General features: G+C 37.2%; 1 protein-coding gene across 2 annotated transcripts in view; it reads left to right on the forward strand.

The window, feature by feature from the left end:
* Positions 1-21,113, forward strand: part of TRIM33 (tripartite motif containing 33) — a 141,883-nt gene that overhangs the window by 110,104 nt on the left and 10,666 nt on the right. For both annotated transcript variants that reach the window (XM_068964131.1, XM_068964132.1), the window contains exons 9-13: positions 644-918; positions 1,651-1,815; positions 8,794-8,994; positions 17,640-17,772; positions 20,414-20,477. In XM_068964131.1, coding sequence (XP_068820232.1) covers positions 644-918; positions 1,651-1,815; positions 8,794-8,994; positions 17,640-17,772; positions 20,414-20,477 — 838 coding nt within the window. The remainder of the gene's footprint in view (positions 1-643; positions 919-1,650; positions 1,816-8,793; positions 8,995-17,639; positions 17,773-20,413; positions 20,478-21,113) is intronic.

Here is a 21,113-nt window from a genome sequence, read left to right on the forward strand (position 1 = left end):
TTTATGTTCTAGAGTTGTTAAAACCAGAAGTATATGCCAGATCTTATGTGGCCTGCAAAGCCTAAAAATCTGGCTTATTATAGGAAAAAGGTTTGCCAACTCTACTTTAGATCAAAACTTCCTAAAATATGCCTTCTATTCCTAGAACGTACTCGACTTTGGAAAAAGGAAGGAGAATTTGTCATTGCCAAGGATACAAATAGTAATAGTTTAAAACATTCAACATGTCCATAGAAGACAGTGTAGTACTCTGCCCTGCACATTTTGACAGTTCAAAGGCAGATGGAATCGGTATTAGCAATCTCAGATATCCTTGAATCTCCTTGGGAGAGAATTTATTTAGACTGACTAGGTGGGCCTCTTCTCATAGTGTATCTTGCAGCTCTTTAATTTTTTGTACATTTGTGTAAATAAGGGCAGATAATATATCATTCTAAGTAATCAGAAGTCAATTAATTGGCTTTGGACTATATTAGGTTTCTGATCGTTACCATCTTTGAACCTTGCTCCCTTGCTTGTTGTGCTATTGGGAGCTTCGAGAGGTGGTAGTTGTCGGAGGAAAGAGGAAAATATAATGATTAGTCCATGATGTAGATGTTAGTTGATTATATGCAAATTATTCTCATTTTTTTAAATCCTTCAGGTAATCTAGTAATAGAGAGTAAACCAGCTCCTGGTTATACTCCTAATGTTGTAGTTGGGCAAGTTCCTCCAGGGACAAACCACATTAGTAAAACCCCTGGACAGATTAACTTAGCACAGCTTCGACTTCAACATATGCAACAGCAAGTGTATGCACAGAAGCATCAGCAGTTGCAACAGATGAGGATGCAGCAGCCGCCTGCCCCCGTACCAACAACCACCACAGCAACGCAGCAGCACTCCAGACAGGCAGCCCCTCAGATGTTACAGCAGCAGGTGAGTGCTGTGTCACATTACTGATACAAACCAGGAAGACCGCAAGTCTATATGTACTCTGTGCTACATAGGTGAGGTACACATTTCAAAGTTACTGATGGGGACAGAGATCAAGGGACAGAGCTCAAAGGTCAGTTTAAACATTTTCTTTGGGTATGGCAGGGATGTGGGGGATGTATGAGGAACGAAAAGAGTTAAATACTATGATGGGAACAGTTAACTCACTAGTACTATGGAGGTATGCAGGAAACACGAATTCTATCACTGGGTCAGGAAGATCCCCTGAAGTAGGAAATTGTATCCCACTCCAGTGTTCTTGGCAAAGAGTCTGACACTAAGCAACTGAGCACACACACTATGGAGGTATACACATTTTTATCCCTCTATCCCACATCTGTTTTATTCTGTACCTGTGGTTTTGGGTCAAAGAACCATGTTGTTTCTGTCTGATACCTGATATGCTCTTTAGGCTTTGGTCAAATCATTTCCTTTCCTGTATCTTCCCTGCTCTCTTCTCTCTCATCCAAATCAAAACTGTTAATCCGGGGTTGATTAAGTTAATGCTAATAGGCTTTGAAACACACTTAGACTAAGAGGAGATTGGGGCAAGACACAAGCAGAATGACTTACACTTTTTACTATCCTGAGAAAATTATTTTTACTGTAACATTTTATGATTGAAAGATAAATTTATAAATATTATTACATAAATACAATATATACCGTTTGCAGCCTCCAAGATTGATCAGTGTTCAAGCAATGCAAAGAGGCAACATGAACTGTGGAGCTTTCCAAGCCCATCAGATGAGATTGGCTCAGAATGCTGCCCGAATACCAGGGATACCCAGGCACAGCGGCCCTCAGTATTCCATGATGCAGCCACACCTCCAAAGACAAGTATGCCTAGAGTTACATTTGTAAGAATCATACAATTTTAAAACTAAAAGATAGCAATTTTCTTAATCAGTTTTGGGAGGGAGGAAGGGAGGAGGGGTGGTCAATAATACCTTTGAGAATTTGACCAGTGCTGTGTTATCTTCCTTTCCCAGGAAAATACACATAAAATTTGTATTAAATTTTAAGAGCTTTGATGTCTTTAAACCCAATGTATAGTTTGTGTTGAGCATTCCTTATTTAGTCCAACCAATTCATTTTACAGAAGTGAAAAATAAAGGAGCTTGTTATTTACCCAGAGTTCCTGAGGTAATGATAAAATTAAGAATAAAACTTGTTTCTTGAAATTGTTCTTCTGATCTTTTAATGTGACATTTTGACTTTTTTATTCCTCTCTTTACTTGGTGTTGTTTACTTTAGGATAGGTATGCCTACTCTTGTGTTTAGAGAGGCATGTTTTCTAATCTTTGCTTGAATAGTAGATTGTTGAGGGTATGATTACTTTTACATAGGATTTCTAGTGATATATAAAAAAAGGTCATTTTGTCATTGTTAGAGTGATGTTTCTCAAAGTATGATTTAAAGGCCATGAGAATTACTGGGGCACCTTGTCATAAATACATTCTGAACCATGTCCATTGAATCAGAATTTACAGGAGGGGAGTACTCAGAAGTATGTGAACTTGTACTGATTTAGAGGGACCTGCATACTAAAGTTGCACAGATACCATCCTAGAGAAGTGGTCCTCCAACTTTTTGGCTCAGTTACCTCTGAAAGACTTTTGAAAAATACATACTGTATTACATACCTCACATTTGAAGGTTGACATTTAAAACTTCCATTACACGTTTAAGGTTCAGTTCAGTTCAGTTGCTCAGTCGTGTCCAACTCTTTGCAACCCCATCAATTGCAGCACACCAGGCCTCCCTGTCTACCACCAACTGCCGGAGTTCACTCAAACTCACGTCCATCGAGTCGGTGATGCCGTCCAGCCATCTCATCCTCTGTTGTCCCCTTCTCCTCCTGCCCCCAATCCCTCCCAGCATCAGAATCTTTTCCAGTGAGTCAACTCTTCGCATGAGGTGGCCAAAATACTCGAGTTTCAGCTTTAACATCATTCCTTCCAGAACACCCAGGACTGATCCCCTTCAGAATGGACTGGTTGGATCTCCTTGCAGTCCAGGGGACTCTCAAGAGTCTTCTCCAACACCACAGTTCAAAAGCATCAATTCTTTGGCACTCAGCTTTCTTCACAGTCCAACTTTCACATCCATACATGACCACTGGAAAAACCACAGCCTTGAGTTTAAGTTTAAATAATTGCAAAGGGCTTACTGTCTACCATATTATAAATACTGACATTATAAAGTAAAACCCTTGCATTATTTTTTAAGTGGATCCACTGGAGTCCCAAATACTGTAGCAGATTGTGTTTTTTTGTTGTTGTTGTTTTCTTAAGCTTTTTTTTCTCTTGGCTTGTAGCCGATTTACAGTGCTATGATAGTTTTGGGTGGACAGCAAAGGGACTCAGCCATAAATGCACATGTCTCCATTCTCCCGTAAATTCCTCTCCCATCAAGCTGCCACGTAACATTGAACAGAGTTCTGTGTGCTATACCTTGTTGGTTATTCATTTTAAATATAGCAGTGTGTACATATCGATCCAAAACTCCCTGACTATCCCTTGCCCCCACTGTTCCCTCATGGTAACCATAAGTTTGTTTTCTAAGTCTGTGAATCTGTTTCTGTTGTATAAATAAGTTCATTTGTATTATTTCTTTTTATATTTCACATATAAGGGATATCATACAATATTTCTTTATCTTAGCAATTTATTTTTTGAAAGTCAAAATTACGTACTTTTTTCTCCTTGACTTGAATTTATTTTCTACTTTTATAGAATTTTATCTTAATATATTTATGTTTGATAGACTTGTGAATCAGTTTGTTGCAGTTTTCTGCTGGAAAGAAGTCTTTCGATTTTAAAATTCTGATTTCTGTTTATAATGCTATTATCAAGCATTAATACTTTTTCTTTAGACCAGATTTTCATTACAATTATTCCTATACAGTTTGAGATATATATTTACATGGTTTAAGAGTATTAGGGAACAAAAATTAAATTCTTTGAGATATACATTTCTTTATGTGATAGAGCCTTTTTCCTTTCCTGTTCATTTATGCATATTTGTGTGTTTGTTACCTTTTACTGTTGAGAGTAAGTCAGAATTCAGCATTGAATTATCAGTTGACAATTTCTTTAGGCCTTTCGTCATTTTTGTTGATCATTAATTATCATCAGAGCTCAATCCAAAGATTGGTTTTTAGAGCCAGACACTATCTGGTGATTGATGCCTTTATTTTCAACTGTACATTTGCCTGTCTCTTCAGGGTTGTTTTTTTGTGTGTGTGTTTTATGCTGGGGTGATATGCTGGATTAGATTAGGGATGAGTTAGAGATGTCCTGTGTTATTTTTTATTTTTGGAGAGGGCAGTTTTGAAAGAAATATTTGGGAAAAAACTCACAGACCATGGTACATTCTTAGGTAAATTGGGTTTTCTTCAGAAAAAAAGTATATATGAAGGTTGACTATCTAGATTTTAATTTCCTTAAAAGTATTCACATACACAATGACCCATTAGTTCTTAGAAAGCCTTAAAATAGTACCAGGAGGCAGGTACACCCTTTAGAATGGTGCAGAAGCTACAAAATCAGACCAACCATCTTAGGACCTTATCCTTAGACTTTGGGTCCTACAGAAATCACTGACTGTTAGAATTTTAAGTTTTAAAATATTTCAGATGATTTATATGTATATACTAAGTTATTTCCCAAAGATTTTAATCTGTTATCTTTTTTTTTACATAACACATATGTATGTATGTTTATCACATATAATTAAATTTATCTTGAGACAACAAGAACATTAAACAACTCTATTAGTTTAAATCACCATATTAAGGATCATCTCAATGGATACAGAAAGATATCTGATAAAAGTAATGAGTCACGGTAATCTTGTAAACTAAATAGAAGACATTTTCTTCATCCTGAGAAAATATATCTGAAACCTACTGCGAATGTTTTGTTTTCTTTTTTAATTAAGATACAGTTGATTTTCAATAGTATGTGTTTCAGGTGTGCAACATAGTGATTCACAGTTTTCAAAGATTGTACTTCATTTATAGTTAGAAAACATTAGTTATATTCTCTGTGCTATGCAGTATATCCTTGTAGCTTGTTTATTTTGTATGTCAGTTCAGTTCAGTTCAATCAGTCGTGTTTGACTCTTTGCAACCCCATGGACGCCAGGCTTCCCTGTCTATCACCAACTCCCGAAACTTGCTCAGACTCATGTCCATCAAGTTGGTGATACCATCCAACCAGCTCATCCTCTGTTTTCTCCTTCGCCTGCCTTCAATCTTTCCCAGCATCAGGGTGTTTTCCAATGAGTCAGTTCCGTGTATCAGGTGGCCAAAGTATTGGAGTTTCAGCTTCAACATCAGTCATTCCAGTGAATATTCAGGCCTGATTTCCTTTAGGATGGACTGGTTGGATCTCTTTGCAGTCCAAGGGATTCTCAAAGAGTCTTCTCCAACACCACAGTTCAAAAGCATCAATTCTTTGGTGCTCAGCTTTCCTTATAGTCTAACTCTCACATCCATATATGACTACTGGAAAAACAGTAGCTTTTTTTCTTTTTCTTTTTTAAGTTTATTTATTTTAATTGGAGCTAATTACTTTAAATATTGAAGTATTTTTTTGCCGTACATTGAGATGAATCAGCCATGGGTGTACATGTGTCCCCCATCCTGAACCACCCTCCCACCTCCCTTCCCATCCCATCCCTCAGGGTTATCCCAGTGCACCATCCCTGAGTACCCTGTCTTGTGCATCAAACCTGGACTGGCCATCTATTTCACATATGATAATATATGTGTTTCAGTGCTGTTCTCTCAAATCACCCCACCTTTGCCTTCTCCCACAGAGTCCAAAAGTCTGTTCTTTACATCTGTGTCTCTTTTTGCTGTCTTTGCATATAGGGTCATCGTTAGCATCTTTCTAAATTCCATATATATGCATTAATATACTGTATTGGTGTTTTTCTTTCTGACTTACTTCACTCTGTGTAATAGGCTGCAGTTTCATCCACCTCATTACAACTGATTCAAATGCATTCTTTTTAGTAGCTGAGTAATATTCCATTGTGTATATGTACCACAACTTCCATATCCATTTGTCTGCTGATGGACATCTAGATTGCTTCCATGTCCTAGCACTGTAAACAGTGCTGTGATAAACATTGAGGTACATGTGTCTCTTGCAATTCTGGTTTCCTCGGTGTGTATGCCCACCAGTGGGTTGCTGGGTCATATGGCAGTTTCTATTTCCAGTTTTTTAAGGAATCTCCACACTGTTCTGTATAGTGGCTGTACTAGTTTGCGTTCCCATCAAGAGTGTAAGAGGGTTTCCTTTTCTCCGCACCCTCTCCAGCATTTATTGTTTGTATCCTTTTGGATCGCAGCCACACTGAGGCGTGAAATGGTACCTCATCGTGGTTTTAATTTGCATTTCTCTGATACTGAGTGATGTTGAGCATCTTTTCGTGTGTTTGTTAGCCATCTGTATGTCTTCTTTGGAGAAATGTCTGTTTAGTTCTTTGGCTCATTTTTTGATTGGATCGTTTATTTTCTGGAATTGAACTGCATGAGTTGCTTGTATATTTTTTAGATGAATCCTTTGCCAGTTGCTTCATTTGCTATTTTCTCCCATTCTGAAGGCTGTCTTTTCACCTTGCTTATAGTTCCCTTTGTTGTCCAGAAGCTGTTAAGTTTAATTAGGTCCCATTTGTTTATTTTTGCTTTTATTTCCATTACTGTGGGAGGTGGGTCATAGAGGATCCTGCTGTGATTTATGTTGGAGAGTGTTTTGCCTATGTTTTCCTCTAGGAGTTTAATAGTTTCTGGTCTTACGTTTAGATCTTTAATCCATTTTGAGTTTATTTTTGTGTATGGTGTTAGAAAGTCTTCTAGTTTCATTCTTTTACAAGTAGTTGACCAGTTTTCCCAGCACCACTTGTTAAAGAAATTGTTTTTTCTCCTTGGTATATTCTTGCCTCCTTTGTCAAAGATAAGGTGTCCATAGGTGCGTGGATCTCTGGGCTTTCTATTTTGTTCCATTGATCTATATTTCTTTGTGCCAGTACCATACTGTGTTAATGACTGTAGCTTTGTAGCATAGTCTGTGAAGTCAGGTAGGTTGATTCCTCCAGTTTCATTCTTTATTCTCAATATGGCTTTGGCTATTCAAGGTTTTTTGCATTTCCATACAAATTGTGAAATTATTTGTTCTAGTTCTGTGAAAAATACCATTGGTAGCTTGATAGGGATTGCATTGAATCTGTAGGTTGCTTTGGGTAGTATACTCATTTTCACTATATTGATTCTTCTGATCCATGAACATGGTATATTTCTCCATCTATTTTTGTCATCTTTGATTTCTTTCATCAGTGTTTTATAGTTTTCTGTATATAGGTCTTTTGTTTCTTTAAATAGATTTATTCCTAAGTATTTCATTCTTTTCGACACAATGGTGAATGGAATTATTTCCTTAATTTCTCTTTCTGTTTTCTCATTGTTAGTGTATAGGAATGCAAGGGATTTCTGTGTATTAATTTTATATCCTGCAGCTTTACTATATTCAGTGATTAGCTCTAGTAATTTTCTGGTGGTGTCCTTAGGGTTTTCTATGTAGAGGATCATGTTCTCTGCATACAGTGAGAGGTTTACTTCTTCTTTTCCAGTCTGGATTCCTTTTATTTCTTTCTCTTTTCTGACTGCTGTGGCTAAAACTTCTAAAACTATGTTGAATAGTAGTGATGAGAGTGGGCACCCTTGTCTTGTTCCTGACTTTAGGAGAAATGCTTTCAGTTTTTCACCATTGAGGATAATGTTTGCTGTGGGTTTATCATATATGGCTTTTATTATATTGAGGTATGTTCCTTCCATACTTGCTTTCTGGAGGGTTTTTTTGTCAAAGGCTTTTTCTGCATCTATTGAGATAATCATATGGTTTTATCTTTCAACTTGATTAAATTGTGAATATTGAAGAATCCTTGCATCCCTGGGATAAAGCCCACTTGGTCATGATGCATGATCTTTTTAATACATTGTTGGATTCTGTTTGCTAGAATTTTGTTGAGGATTTTTGCATCTATGTTCATCAGTGATATTGGCCTGTAGTTTTCTTTTTTTGTGGGATCTTTGTTTGATTTTGGTATTAGGGTGATGGTGGCCTCATAGAATGAGTTTGGCAGTTTACCTTCCTCTGCAGTTTTCTGGAAGAGTTTGAGTAGGATAGGTGTTAGCTCATCTCTAAATTCTGTATGTCATCTTAACTGATCCTCATTAAAACCCTCAAAAAGACAAGGGTCCATTTTCATTTGTCATTTTCCACATTTCTAAATTACCAAGATTGTGATTTTGCCTAAAGTCACACAGAATTAAGAGTTAGGGATTGATAACCATGTTTCCATTTGTAAATTCGTCATTCTTTCTACCATATTAGTTACACAATACACAATTATTTTTATTAAGACAAAAGTGTCAAAGTGAAATATAGACAGAATAGAGGTTCTCTGTGTCTGATGATTGAAAACTTTAGGGACTTCCAGATCATCTATTTTTATATATCTTTGTTCTCAAGTAAAATCATATCACCAGACTGACAGGGTACAATTGTTCGCAGGTATTTTTTTTTCCTAAATAGTATACAAAAATGGACAGAAAATGAAATGGCTAAGTATGAATTTTATTTTTCCTGTGGAAGTTTGAGAGGGCTCATTTCTTTGTCTCTCAGCCAGAGGTATCAAACACTGAATTTTTATATCCTTACTTAACTGAAAATTGTCGTCAAGATACTGTTCATATTAGGCTATCCTGGCAGATCAAGTAATGATAACATCTTCTTTTCCTAACAGCATTCAAATCCAGGGCATGCTGGACCCTTTCCTGTTGTGTCAGTACATAACAACCCAGTCAATCCAACCAGCCCTACTACAGCTACTATGGCGAATGCAAATCGAGGTCCCACCAGCCCATCTGTTACTGCAATAGAATTAATTCCCTCAGTTACCAATCCAGAAAACCTTCCGTCGCTGCCAGATATTCCACCTATACAGGTTTGTATTTAAGTTGAATGAGAGATTCAAAACCTTTTGTTAATTAGGGAGTTGAGTATATATTTCTGGTTGCTTTTGTATTTTTTTTTTAATGCAGCTGCAATATTTGTTTTGAAATTTCAAAAACAATTGGTCTAAATATTTGAATTTTAAAAACTTTCATGTGCTAGACCTAGTACTTCTCAATATTTTAAAGCTACAGGGCATCAGCTTTGCTTACCTATCACCTGCCAACAGGCAAACCTAGTGTTAAATGCAGTACTTTTGCTTCATTAGATCCAGAGAGAAGACCTAGGACCAAAATAAATTAAATTTTTGTGAATCTTCTGTTAGGTGCAAAAGAAACTTGTGCAGATAGGTTTGACTGAGAAAGGAGGAGGTTGGAAGGTGCAGATATCAGGCATGTACAGGGGCAGTACTGAGAGAGGAAGTAATAGTGAGGAGTAGAAGATGGGCAGGATGGGTCTCTGAGCTGTTGTGTCCCTTTCACCTGTAGCATTATTTCTGAAGAAGAATATCATTTGGTGCCTTCTAAAATTGTATAAATGTATTTGAATTAAAAGCATTTAAAAAATTAGTATAAAACTTGAAGGTTGTATTGAGTCATCTCATGTATAGTATGAGTTTTTTAGATTCAAGGGTCACTGTGGGAGCAAGGAGCAGTGAAATCGCTAAAACATTAGGACCCGTGAGACTTGGTGGCTGCAATTTAGTGTTTATGTATTTAGTGGATTTACAGTATAGTTTTAAAGGATGTTTCTATAACTTTAGAATTGTCTCAGAATCACTAACTCGTGAATTCTCTTAATCTGATTGCTTCCCTGGTAATAGGAGAAATCTTTTGGCTAAGTGATTAGTAGGTGTAGTGGTGTTAAGAGTACTGGACTATACAGTGTAGAATTTTGGAATATATCGATAAAAAATAAAATTTGTAAGTTGTAAGCTTATAATTTATAAAATTTCAGTTTAATGCTTGAAATCATCTCATATGATATCTAGTATCCTTATTTCATGAAAGAGAGTAAGAGAGGTTAGTGACTTTCTCAGAGTCATCCAATAAATGGTAAGTTGCATTTCAAAGCCTAGCACCTGATTACAAATCCATTTCTCTCCCACTGCTATCCATAGAGGTAGTGGGGAGATGGTTTGGGATTGTAGGTATGGAAAAGTAGAGTATTGAGGGGCTCTAGGCAACCAGGGTGTAGAAGGCAATGGCACCCCTCATGGACGGAGGAGCCTGGTAGGCTGCAGTCCATGGGGTCGCTAAGAGTCGGACATGACTGAGCAACTTCCCTTTTACTTTTCACTTTTCATGCATTGGAGAAAGAAATGGCAACCCACTCCAATGTTCTTGCCTGGAGAATCCCAGGGACGGGGGAGCCTGGTGGGCTTCCATCTATGGGGTCGCACAGAGTTGGACACTACTGAAGCAACTTAGCAGCAGCAGGCAACCAGGGATAGTTAGGTACAATGTTACAGGAGTCATTCAAGCACTCATTGCATGCTGAAGTGGACGCTGAAGATAAAAAGAAACAAGACTTGTTTCCAATTCTTAAGAAACTTTCAAAGGTTAGCAAGCTTAGAAAGGTTGCTAATGTCAAACTTTACATAATTTTCTAGGGCTACTCTAACAGAACAGATGAAGGAAGGAAGGATGCTCCACATTTTTGAAAAGCCTGAGTATCATAAGGCAAATGAGCCCTTATTAGACTTTTCTTGTTAGCTTGCGCAAGAGCTTTGGAATCAAGACAAGAAGTTCCAGAATATATCCCCTCCCATCTTTAGTTTTTCTAAGTGGGATAGGAAGAACAGGATCCATGTTTTCTGTCATGAACCTTTTCCTCCTTGCAGACATATGGCCTAACTTTATTTACTGTTTTATTAAAGTATTGGCTGCTCTAAAAAATTGAGATATAAATTCTCATACCATGAGATCCAACTTTTAAGAAATGGACAGTACAGTCCGTGGTTCTTAGTATATTCACAAGATTGTGCAACCATCAACACTATCTAATTCTAGAACATTTTCGCCACCTTAAAAGAAACTACCCATTTGCAGTCACTCTCCATTTCCCTTTTTCCAGTCCCTGGAAACCACAAATTTATTTTGTTTTTATGAATTTGCCTATTCTGGACATTTTGTATGTATGAACTTATGCAATATGTGGCCTTTTGTTTCTGGCTTCTTTCACTTAGCATAATGTTTACCAGGTCCATCTATGTTGTAGCATATATCAGTACTTAATTCCTTCTTTTGTCTGAATTTTCTGTTCTATGAATATATCAGATTTGTTCATCTGTCCATCAGTTGATGAACATTTGAGTTTCTACTTCTTGACTCTTAGGAGTAATGCTGCTGTGAGCATTTGTGTGTAAGTTTTTGTGAACATAGATTATCAGTTTTCTAAATTTCTGGGAGTAGAATTCAGGGTCATAGAAGTTTTTGAGGAACTACCCAACTCTTCACAGTGGCTGCACCATTTTATATTCTCACCAGTGTTCGTGTATGAGGATTTCAGTTATTCCACATCTGTGCCAATACTCTGGGCTTCCCTTGTGGCTCAGATGGTAAAGAATCTGCCTGCAATGCAGAAGCCCTGGGTTTGATCCCTGGATCAGAAAAATCCAGGAAATGGCAACCCAGTCCAGTATTCTTGCCTGGAGAATTCTATGGACAGAGGAGCCTGGTGGGCTACAATCCATAGGGTTGCAGAGAGTCAGACATGACTGAGCAACTAACACGCTTCCTTTGCAAATACTCATTGACACCTGTTTTTAAAGCAGTTTGAGGTGGTTACCACAGAAGTACAACCAAAAACAGAAAGGGAAGTAAACCTATAGTCTCTTGAAGAATTGCATACTGTTTCTCCTGCCCTGTAGTTTTCTATGGTATAGTGAAAAGAATGTTGGGGGCGGTCACACAGGAAGCAGACAAGGGAGCATTAACTGTGCAATGCAGACAGGAAATGAATACAAAGCAATTTCAGGTATTCATTGATACATCTTAATACTGGTCGTTACAGCTATCCCCTATAGAGTCGAAGTTGGTTTAAATAGACTTCTCTCAAGTTGAATTATTTTTTATTTCACTTTACTGTTCATCTCCAGAAGAATTGTAATATGTGTTAGTAATTTTGACTTTGAGGGAATATATGATGAACCTGGATTCTTTTTGAATAGTTAAGTGAATATTAGATTCTGTTCAGATTAGATTTATTAAACAATAGTTGTGTTAAATTATTATTTATTATTAGATTATTAAACAATAGTGTTAAATTCTTTGTAAACAGTTTTCCATACTTGACATAGTAACTTAATTTATTTGGATACTATACTGGATAATATGAAGTCTTGGGTAAACCATATGTGTCTTTCTGATATTTATATGTAAATTTAAATGTTATAGAATACCCATTCTGTACTGTGTTCCTGATAGTGGCTGTCTTCCATCTTTACCAGTGTGATAGGTAAAAATGACGTTTGTTGATTTCATGTATATTTCTTTAATTTGTGCGGTTTTTTATCTTTTTTTAGGTTCATTGATGCTTAAAAAATGTTTACTGATTTATTAATGGCTGCCCTGGGTCGTCTTTGCTGCATGGGCTTTGTCTGGTTGTGGTGAGCAGGGCTACTCTAGTTGTGGTGCTTGGCCTTCTCATTGTGGTGGCTTCTCGTTGAAGAGCACAGCCTCTAGGGCGCGAGGGCACACAGGGTATAGAGCGTGGGCTCAGTAATTGTGGCACATGGGCTTAGTTACCCTCTGGCATGTGGGATCTCCTTGGATCAGGAATCAAACCCCTGTCCATTGCATTGGCAGGCAGATTCTCACCAGGGAGGTCCAGTTCATTGATTATTTACAGTCCTTTGTAGGTTGTCTTTTTCCTTTGAATTCTTAGAAATTATTTATATGGCACATACCTGTTCCATGCTGTTATTCAAGGATACGTAACTAACATTGGTTTAATAAATATGTGAATTAATATTTCTCCAGTTAGACTTCTGGCTTTAGTTACAGTGACTCAGTCCATGCTTGATGAAACATCGAGGTAAATACTTGCACTGGCATTCCTCTGCTGGTGCTGTAGTGGCATCAGAGAAGCCCTTTTATGTACTTGCAGTTTGCCTCTTCCTAATATTCTCACTCTTCTCTGGGGTGACTCTAGGGTTGTGACTTGGGCCAGAGATGCAAACTGTAGGTGGGAGAGTGTAAAAGGAGTGGCAATAGAAATAGGTAACATGAACTTTCATGTCTGTTTTGAATCATCCTATCTGCTCCTTTATGTTTAGGTGAGGTATAGCTCACCTTCTGTCTGTGGCTCATGTTGGGAACTGTCCCTCCTCACAAATTCTCTAGGTAATTTTAGTTACAGCTAGGGATTTTCCTCTAGTTACAGCTTAGCAAGTGAGTCCTTGGCCAATAGCTGTGACCATTGAGCAGGCATAACTCTTCATATCTCTTAATCATCCCTCTAGCTAGCCCACAGCATGCTCTCACTTTCTGCCTTTTATGTCTGTGACATTGGGTTTTTTTACAATTAAGGTGTGATTGACTTAGTTTCAGTTGTACAGCATAGTAATTTAATATTTGTATCCATTACAAAATGATTACCACAGTAATTCTAGTTAACATCAGTCATCATACATAAAAATTTTGTGTGTGTGAGAGGAGGACTTTGAAAGTTGCTAAGAAAGTAAATCTTCAGATATATAATAGAGTGTTAATAAGAGTCACCATGCTATACATTACCTCCCCATGATTTATTTCATAACTGGAAGTTTGTACTTTTTGATCCCTTTCACCCACTTATCACCTCTGCCCACCACAAATCTATCTGTATTTATAAGCTTGATTCTGTTTTTGTTTGTTTTTAAATTCCACATATAACTAACTGAGGCCATATGGTATTTGTCTGATTTATTTCACTTAACTTAATGCCTTCAGGTCCATTCATATTGTCACATGTGACAAGATTTCCTTTTTATGGCTAATATTTATTCCATTGTGTATATGCATATATCACACAATTTTATTCATTTATCTATAGCTTTATTTCTTCATCTCTTGATGGACACTTAGGTTGTTTTTATATCTTAGTTATAAATAGCGTTGCAGTGAAATGGGGGCACATACATATATTTTCAAATTTGTGTTTTGGGTGACTTCCATGGTGGTCCAGAGTTTAAGACTCCATGCTTCTACAGGGGGCACAGATTTGGTCCTGGTTGGGGTACTAAGATCCTACTTGCCTTGATGTGGCCAAAAAATTACATTAGAAAAATATTAGTGTTTTTTGTTTTCTTCATGTAAATACCCAGAAGTGAAATTGCTGAATCGTGTGATAGTTCTGTTTTTAACTTTTAAAGAAGCTTCTGTACTGTTTTCCATAGTGAATGTACCAATTTACACTCTCACTACAGTCCACAAGGGTTCCCTTTTCTCTACATCCTTACCAGCACTTTGTTATCTCTTGTGTTTTTGATAATAGTCGTTCTAACTAGGGTGAAGTGATAGCTAACTGTGGTTTTGATTTGCATTTCCCTGAGGATTGGTGATGTCGAGCACCTTTGCATGTACCTGTTGGCCATCTCTGTCTTCTTTGGGAAAATGTCTATTCAAATTCTCTGCCCGATTTTTAATTGGATTTTGGGGAGTTGCATGTAGGATCTTAGTTCCCTGATCCCATGCAGTGGAAGCACAGAGTCTTAATCACTGGACTGCCAGGGAAGTCCCTAGATTGTTTAGTTTTTTTACTCTTCAGTTGTGTGAGTTCTTTATGTAGTTTGGATATTAACCCTTTATCAGATATATGATTTATGGATATTTTCTTCCTTCAGTATGTCTCTTTTTCATTTTGTTGCTGATTTCCTTCGTTGTGGAGGAGCTATTTAGTTTGAATGTAGTCCCACTTGTTTAATTTTGCTTTTGGAATGAGATCCAAAAAATCATTTCCACAATCAGTGTCCAGGAGCTTATCACTGCCTATGCTTTCTTCTAGGTCTTCCATTCAGGTCTTTAAGTGATCCACTTTGAGCTGGTTTCTGTGTATGGTGTAAGATAGTAGTCTAGTTTTGTTCTTTTGCATGTGGCTGTCCAGTTTTCCCAACAATGTTTATTGAAGAGACTATCCTTTCCTTGTCGTATATTCTTGGTTCCTTTGTCTTATATTAATTGACCATATATGTAGAAGTTTATTTCTGGCTCTTCTTTTCTATTGAACTGTATGTCTGGTTTTATGCCAGTATCATACTGTTTTAGTTACTGTGGCTTTGAAATCCTGGCCTATGATGCCTCCAACTTTCTTCTTTCCCAAGATTGTTTTGGCTATTTGTGTTTTTTTGTGGCTCCAAAGAAGTTGTGGGATTGTTTGTTCTGTTTCTGTGAAAACTGCCATTGGAATTTTGATAGGGATTGCATTGAATTTGAAGATTGCTTTCGTTATTATGAACATTTTAACACTATTAATTCTTCCAGCCCATGAGCCCAGACTATGTTTGCATTTATTTGTGTCTTACAGTTTCTTTTATCAATGTTGTACAGTTTTCAGTGTATATATCTTTGACCTCGTGGTTAAGTTTATTCCTAGGTGGTTTATTCTTTTTCATGTGATTTTAGTACTCTTAAAAATTATATTGATTCATTTTTTAATTTTTGGTTGTTCTGAGGTTTTAGTTGCAATGAGTCGGGGGCTACTCTTTGTTGCAGTGAATGGGCTTCTCGTTAAGGTGGCTTCTCTTTTTGTGGAGCACAGACTCTATTTATTTGGCCGTGCCACACGGTTTGCAGAGTCTCATTTCCCTGACAGGAAATTGATCTTGGGCCTGATAGTGAAAGCCTGGCATCCTAACCACTAGCCAGTCCAAGGAACTCCCCTGGGATTGTTTTCTTAAATTCTTATTCTGATAGATCATTATTAGTGTACAGAAATGCAGCAGATTCTCATATATTGATTTTTGTGTCTTGCAACTTTACTGAATTCATTTATTCTTACAGGTTTTGGGTGAAGTCTTTAGGGTTTTCTACATATAATGCCATGTCATCTGCAGATAGTGACAGTTTTACTTCTTGCTGCTTTTTCTTGCCTAATTACTCTGGCTAGGACTTCTGATACTATGTTGAATAGTAGTAGTGAGAGTAGTCATCCTTGTCTGTTCCTGATCTTACAGGAGACGCTTTCACTTCAGCTTTTCCCTGTTAGGTATAATGTTAGCTGTGAGCTTATCATAAATGGCCCTTTTTGTCTTGAGGTACCTTCCTTCCACTTTGTTGATAGGTTCAGCTTCTTTTTATGATGAAAGCTATTTACTTCAGGAGAGTCCTTTCTTGCCTGTCAGCGTGATTTTGAGGGGGAAAGGAGAGTGAGAAGTAAATGTACCAATATGTCTTCAGTTTTCGGAGTTTTTTAAAAGACTGACTGCTTGGCCCCACGTGGTGGGTCCTCGTGGCTGCACATGGGCTTTCTCTAGTTGCGCCGAGAGGGAGCTACTCTCTGTGCCGTGCATGGGCCAGTATTGCAGTGGCTTCTCTTGCTGTGGAGCACGGGTTCTAGGTGCACAGGCTTCAGTCATTGTAGTCCATGGGCTCACTATATGCAGCTTAGGAGCTTTAGAGCACTGGCTCAGTAGTTGTGGCACATGGTCTTAGCTACTCCACCACATGTGGGATCTTCCTGGACCAGGGTTTGAACTGTCATTCCTTATATTGCAAGGCGAATTCTTAACCACCAGGCCCCAGTTTCCTGTTTTGAATGAGAAGTAGATTTGCCTAAAAAGTGATCTTGCCTCTAGTAAGCGAGAAGATTAAAAGAGGCAGATGTGGGTAAAAATAGATCAGTAGATAAGCAAGAAGATCAAGAAGATGAGCAATTATTTAATTAAGAATAATTTGACCATTTCTGATATGGGATAGTATAAAATTTTTCTTAAGGTAATTTCCATAGTTAAATATTTTTTGCTACTATTTATTTTTCTACGTGAATATTTTTCCATCTCATCAGCACAGTTCTCCCCTGTGAGTAGGATGTTTAAAGACAGAGAGCTGATGTTCAAATTGGGAGCTAGCCCACAGTCACAGCACCAGGTCCTCTGGCTTTTAACTTACTGCATCCAGTGTGCTAAAAGGGCTTAGTTTTTCTGTTGAGTGCCTCCTTTTTTGTGTGTAATAAGGGACCTTATACCTCAAGTTAAAGGCTTTCTGTTGAGTAATAGACTTTTCAGAACTTTTAAATTAGGTATGGACGTGGTTAGGTATCTGTTTAGTTGAATGATTTTGGCACGACCATGGATGTTGAAATAAAGTTAGGGGGATGCTAGGGACAAAGATGCTGAAAACAGGATCCTACATCAGCCTTGAGAAAAGGCAAAAGAGTAAGGGTGTGTCAGAACTATTTTCATAGTAAAACACAAGGGATTTAGTGGGTTATTGGGTTTTGTCTGGAGCTGCCAGGTATTTATTGAATCATTTTAATTATAGCTATATTTGCATAAACTATATTGTGTGGGTCCTCAGGAGGATAAGGAAGCAACAATTAAGCTGAGTTTGATATAGGATAATCTGTTTTAGTAAACTGAGTATAAATGATTATATTAATGAAATAAGTTATCTGCTTTAATCAAAGCAAATTTATCTTTTTGTTCTTTTTCTTTAGTTGGAAGATGCTGGTTCAAGTAGTTTAGATAATCTGCTAAGTAGATACATCTCAGGCAGTCACCTACCCCCACAGCCCACAAGCACCATGAATCCCTCCCCAGGACCCTCTGCCCTATCTCCAGGATCATCAGGTAAAGTCAGTTGAGGTACCGCCTCATTTCTGTAACATCTTAAAAAAGTATCTCTCAGTGTATGTATTAGGATTCTCCAGAGAAACAAAACCAACAGTAGAAGGGTGTGTGTGTGGGGAGCGAGAGGAGACAGAGGTTAAGGAATTAATTGGCTTATGTGATAGTTAGGGCTGGCAAGTCTGAAATCTGCGGGGCTTGTCAGGAGAGTGGAAACCCAGAGAAGAGTTGATGCCAGTCTTGAGTTCAGGCAAAATTCCTTCTTGCTCTAGGGAACTCAATCTTTTAAGGTCTTCAACTGGTTAGACACCCACCTTCATTATGTTTTACTCAGTATCTACTGATTTAAATGTCAGTAACATCTATCATGTTGATGCAAAAGTAATTGTGGTTTTGGACCTTGACTTTAAATCATTCTAGTTAGGCTCAAATGCATCTTTATTAATCAAAATAGGAACCATTACAATCAGCACATTTTTGCCAATAAGAAATAAGTTTCTTCATTCCTGTAGCATAAAAATCATGCTTCAGGATTCGATAAACTCTTGGAAAGCATTTTCTGCATCCTACTGGTTGTGGAAGCATTTTTCCTGCAAAAAGTAGTTGAAATGCCTGAAGAAGTGGTAGTTGGTTCGTGAAAAGTCACTTAAATATGGTGGAAAAAGGAAAACTTTGTAGCCAAATTTGTTCCAACTTTTGAAGCAGTGGTTGTCTGACATGCGGTCAGGTTTGTGGAGAAGAATTGGGCTCTTTTTGTTGACCGATGCTGGCTGAGGTATTGCAGTTTTTGGTGCACCTCATCAGTTTGGTGAGTATACTTCTCAGATGTAATGGTTTTGCCAGGATTCAGAAAACTGTAGTGGATCAGACAGGCAGCAGACCACCAAACAGAGACCATAACCCTTTTTTTGGTTCAAGTTTGGCTTTGGGAAGTGCTTTGGAGCTTAAGTCACTGAGCTGGTCATCACCAGTTGTTATATAAAATCCACTTTTCATCAACCTCACAATCCAGTGGAGAAATGATTGGTGGTGTTGCGTAGAATAAGAGGAAACAACACTTCAAAATGACGATTTTTTTGATTTCTGGTCAGCTCATGAAGCACCTACTTATCAAGCTTATTCACCTTTCCAACTTGCTTCAAATGCCGAATGACTGTAGAATGGTCGATGTTGAGTTCTTTGGCAACTTCTTGTGTAGTTGGAAGAGGATCAGCATCGATGATGACTCTCAACTGGTCGTTGTCAACTTCCAATGGCCAGCCGCTGTACTCCTCATGTTCAAGGTTCTTGTCTCCTTTGCAAAACTTCTTGAACCACCACTGCACTGTGTGTGTGTTAGCAATTCCTGGGCCAAATGCGTTGCTGATTTTGCAAGTTGTCCCTGCTGCTTTACCACCCATTTTGAACTTATATAAGAAAATCAAAGATGAGATTGATTGCTTTTTGTCTAACATCATTTCCCTAATCTAAAATAAATATAAAATAAACAGCAAGTAATAAGTCATTAGCAAAAAAAGTGAGAAATGTGCATTAAAATGATGTATAACATAACCACATTTATTTAGAATGTATTCCAGTATCAAATGGCAAATCTAAACAATGCAAAAACCAAAATTACGTTTGCACCAACCTAATAAATACCTTTCCACAAAGAACTGGTACCATATTCTAGCCAAGTTGAGACAGAAACTTAACCATTATAATAATATTTTTTTTCCTGATTGTTCTAATTATTTTTCTTCAAATGTTGTTGGCAGTCTTCAGTGAATTGAAATAATATGTATCTGTGGTGTACACTCTTCAGAACTCTGATTTTCCCCTCCCTCAACCTCCAGCTGTATTTATGTTTTTTGCTGGATTTGTAGATATATTTACTCTCCATGTCTTCTATTTTACAACACAGGTTGTCAATTGAAGAATTCTTTGGTTTCAACTCAAGTTTAAAACACTTTGTTAAATAATGAAAAAATCGAAAATTTGTTCAAAAAGCAAGAAATGAGAAAGAGCAAGTGAATTTTCAATTTGCAGTTCAATTTTCAGTGGCCAGTCAAGTCCATGAGATAGAGACCTCTTCCAGAATCCCAGTTTTATTAACCCTTTGACATGAATGAATTATTAAAGCAGCTCAAAATAGATGGACACTGTGGAAGTGGTTATGGAATGTATTTTTCATGTTTCTTACTGAAACATACCACTTCATTATTTCTAGAGTTAGAACAGTTCAGACTTAATGATGCATCTCATGAAAAGTCCAGATTTAATACATTTTTTGATTAATACTGTTTTTGAGGTTTAATGAATGTATTCCAGGACTTTTAAAGAATAATAGGAATCTAAGTAGGATATTTATCAAATGACTTTGGGTGGGATGGCAAATAGCTTTCTCTTGATATGGTAGTTTCCATTGATTGAATAGTGTTGCTCTGAGAGGATTCTGAGAATGCTTTCTGGGCTCAGCTGAGAGAATCTGATTGACAGTTGCCAATGATTACACATGAAATCCTTGACTTAAAGACTAAGACTAGGTCTGATTTCCAAGAATTGCTGAACTGCTTTATAATAATACTTGAATTCTGTAGTGGGTAGGTAGAATTCTGAATTTTCTTACCTGCATAGATATTCATTTTGACTTATTAATTTTCAGGTTTATCCAATTCTCACACACCTGTGAGACCCCCTAGTACTTCTAGTACTGGTAGTCGAGGCAGGTGAGTATTACATTAATAGCTTGTTTATTTTTATTAAGAAAAATCAAATATGTATTTTGAAAAATAAACTATTATAATGAACTCCCATATACTTTTCAGCCATCTTCAACAATGATCAAGTTATGGTCAGTCTTTATTTATTCTATACTCCCACCCATTCCCCAGTCTAAATTTATTTTAAATAAATTTCAGACATTTTGTCATTTTATTTGAAACTGTTTCTCTATATATCACTTAAAAGGTAAGGATTTAAAAGTTTTATAACCAGTGAACCATTATACACCTAAAAAATATTTGGTAGCTAACTCTAATCAGCAGAGCTCTAGTTAATGTTCATATTTCCCATTTTTCTCATAAATGCTTTTTTAAAAAATGATTTTTGTTTAATCAGATTCAGTACTCCCTATACATTGCCATCAACGTGTATGTTGAGGTCAAACTCATTGTATTTGTTGAAGAAAAATGTATTGTTTTTCTTACAGAGTTTTCCTCATTTCCCCAACTTTTCATGTAAAAACTACCTTTTGTTTTCTTCTCTGTATTGCTATTTAGGTCAGGAGGTTTGATTAGATTCAGGTTTGATTTGAGGGAAAGGGATGGGGATAATACCTCATCGTGGTAAAGTGTACTATCAGG

This window comes from Capricornis sumatraensis, chromosome 2, assembly GCF_032405125.1.
Source record: "Capricornis sumatraensis isolate serow.1 chromosome 2, serow.2, whole genome shotgun sequence".
In the NCBI taxonomy this organism is placed as follows: Eukaryota; Metazoa; Chordata; class Mammalia; order Artiodactyla; family Bovidae; genus Capricornis; species Capricornis sumatraensis.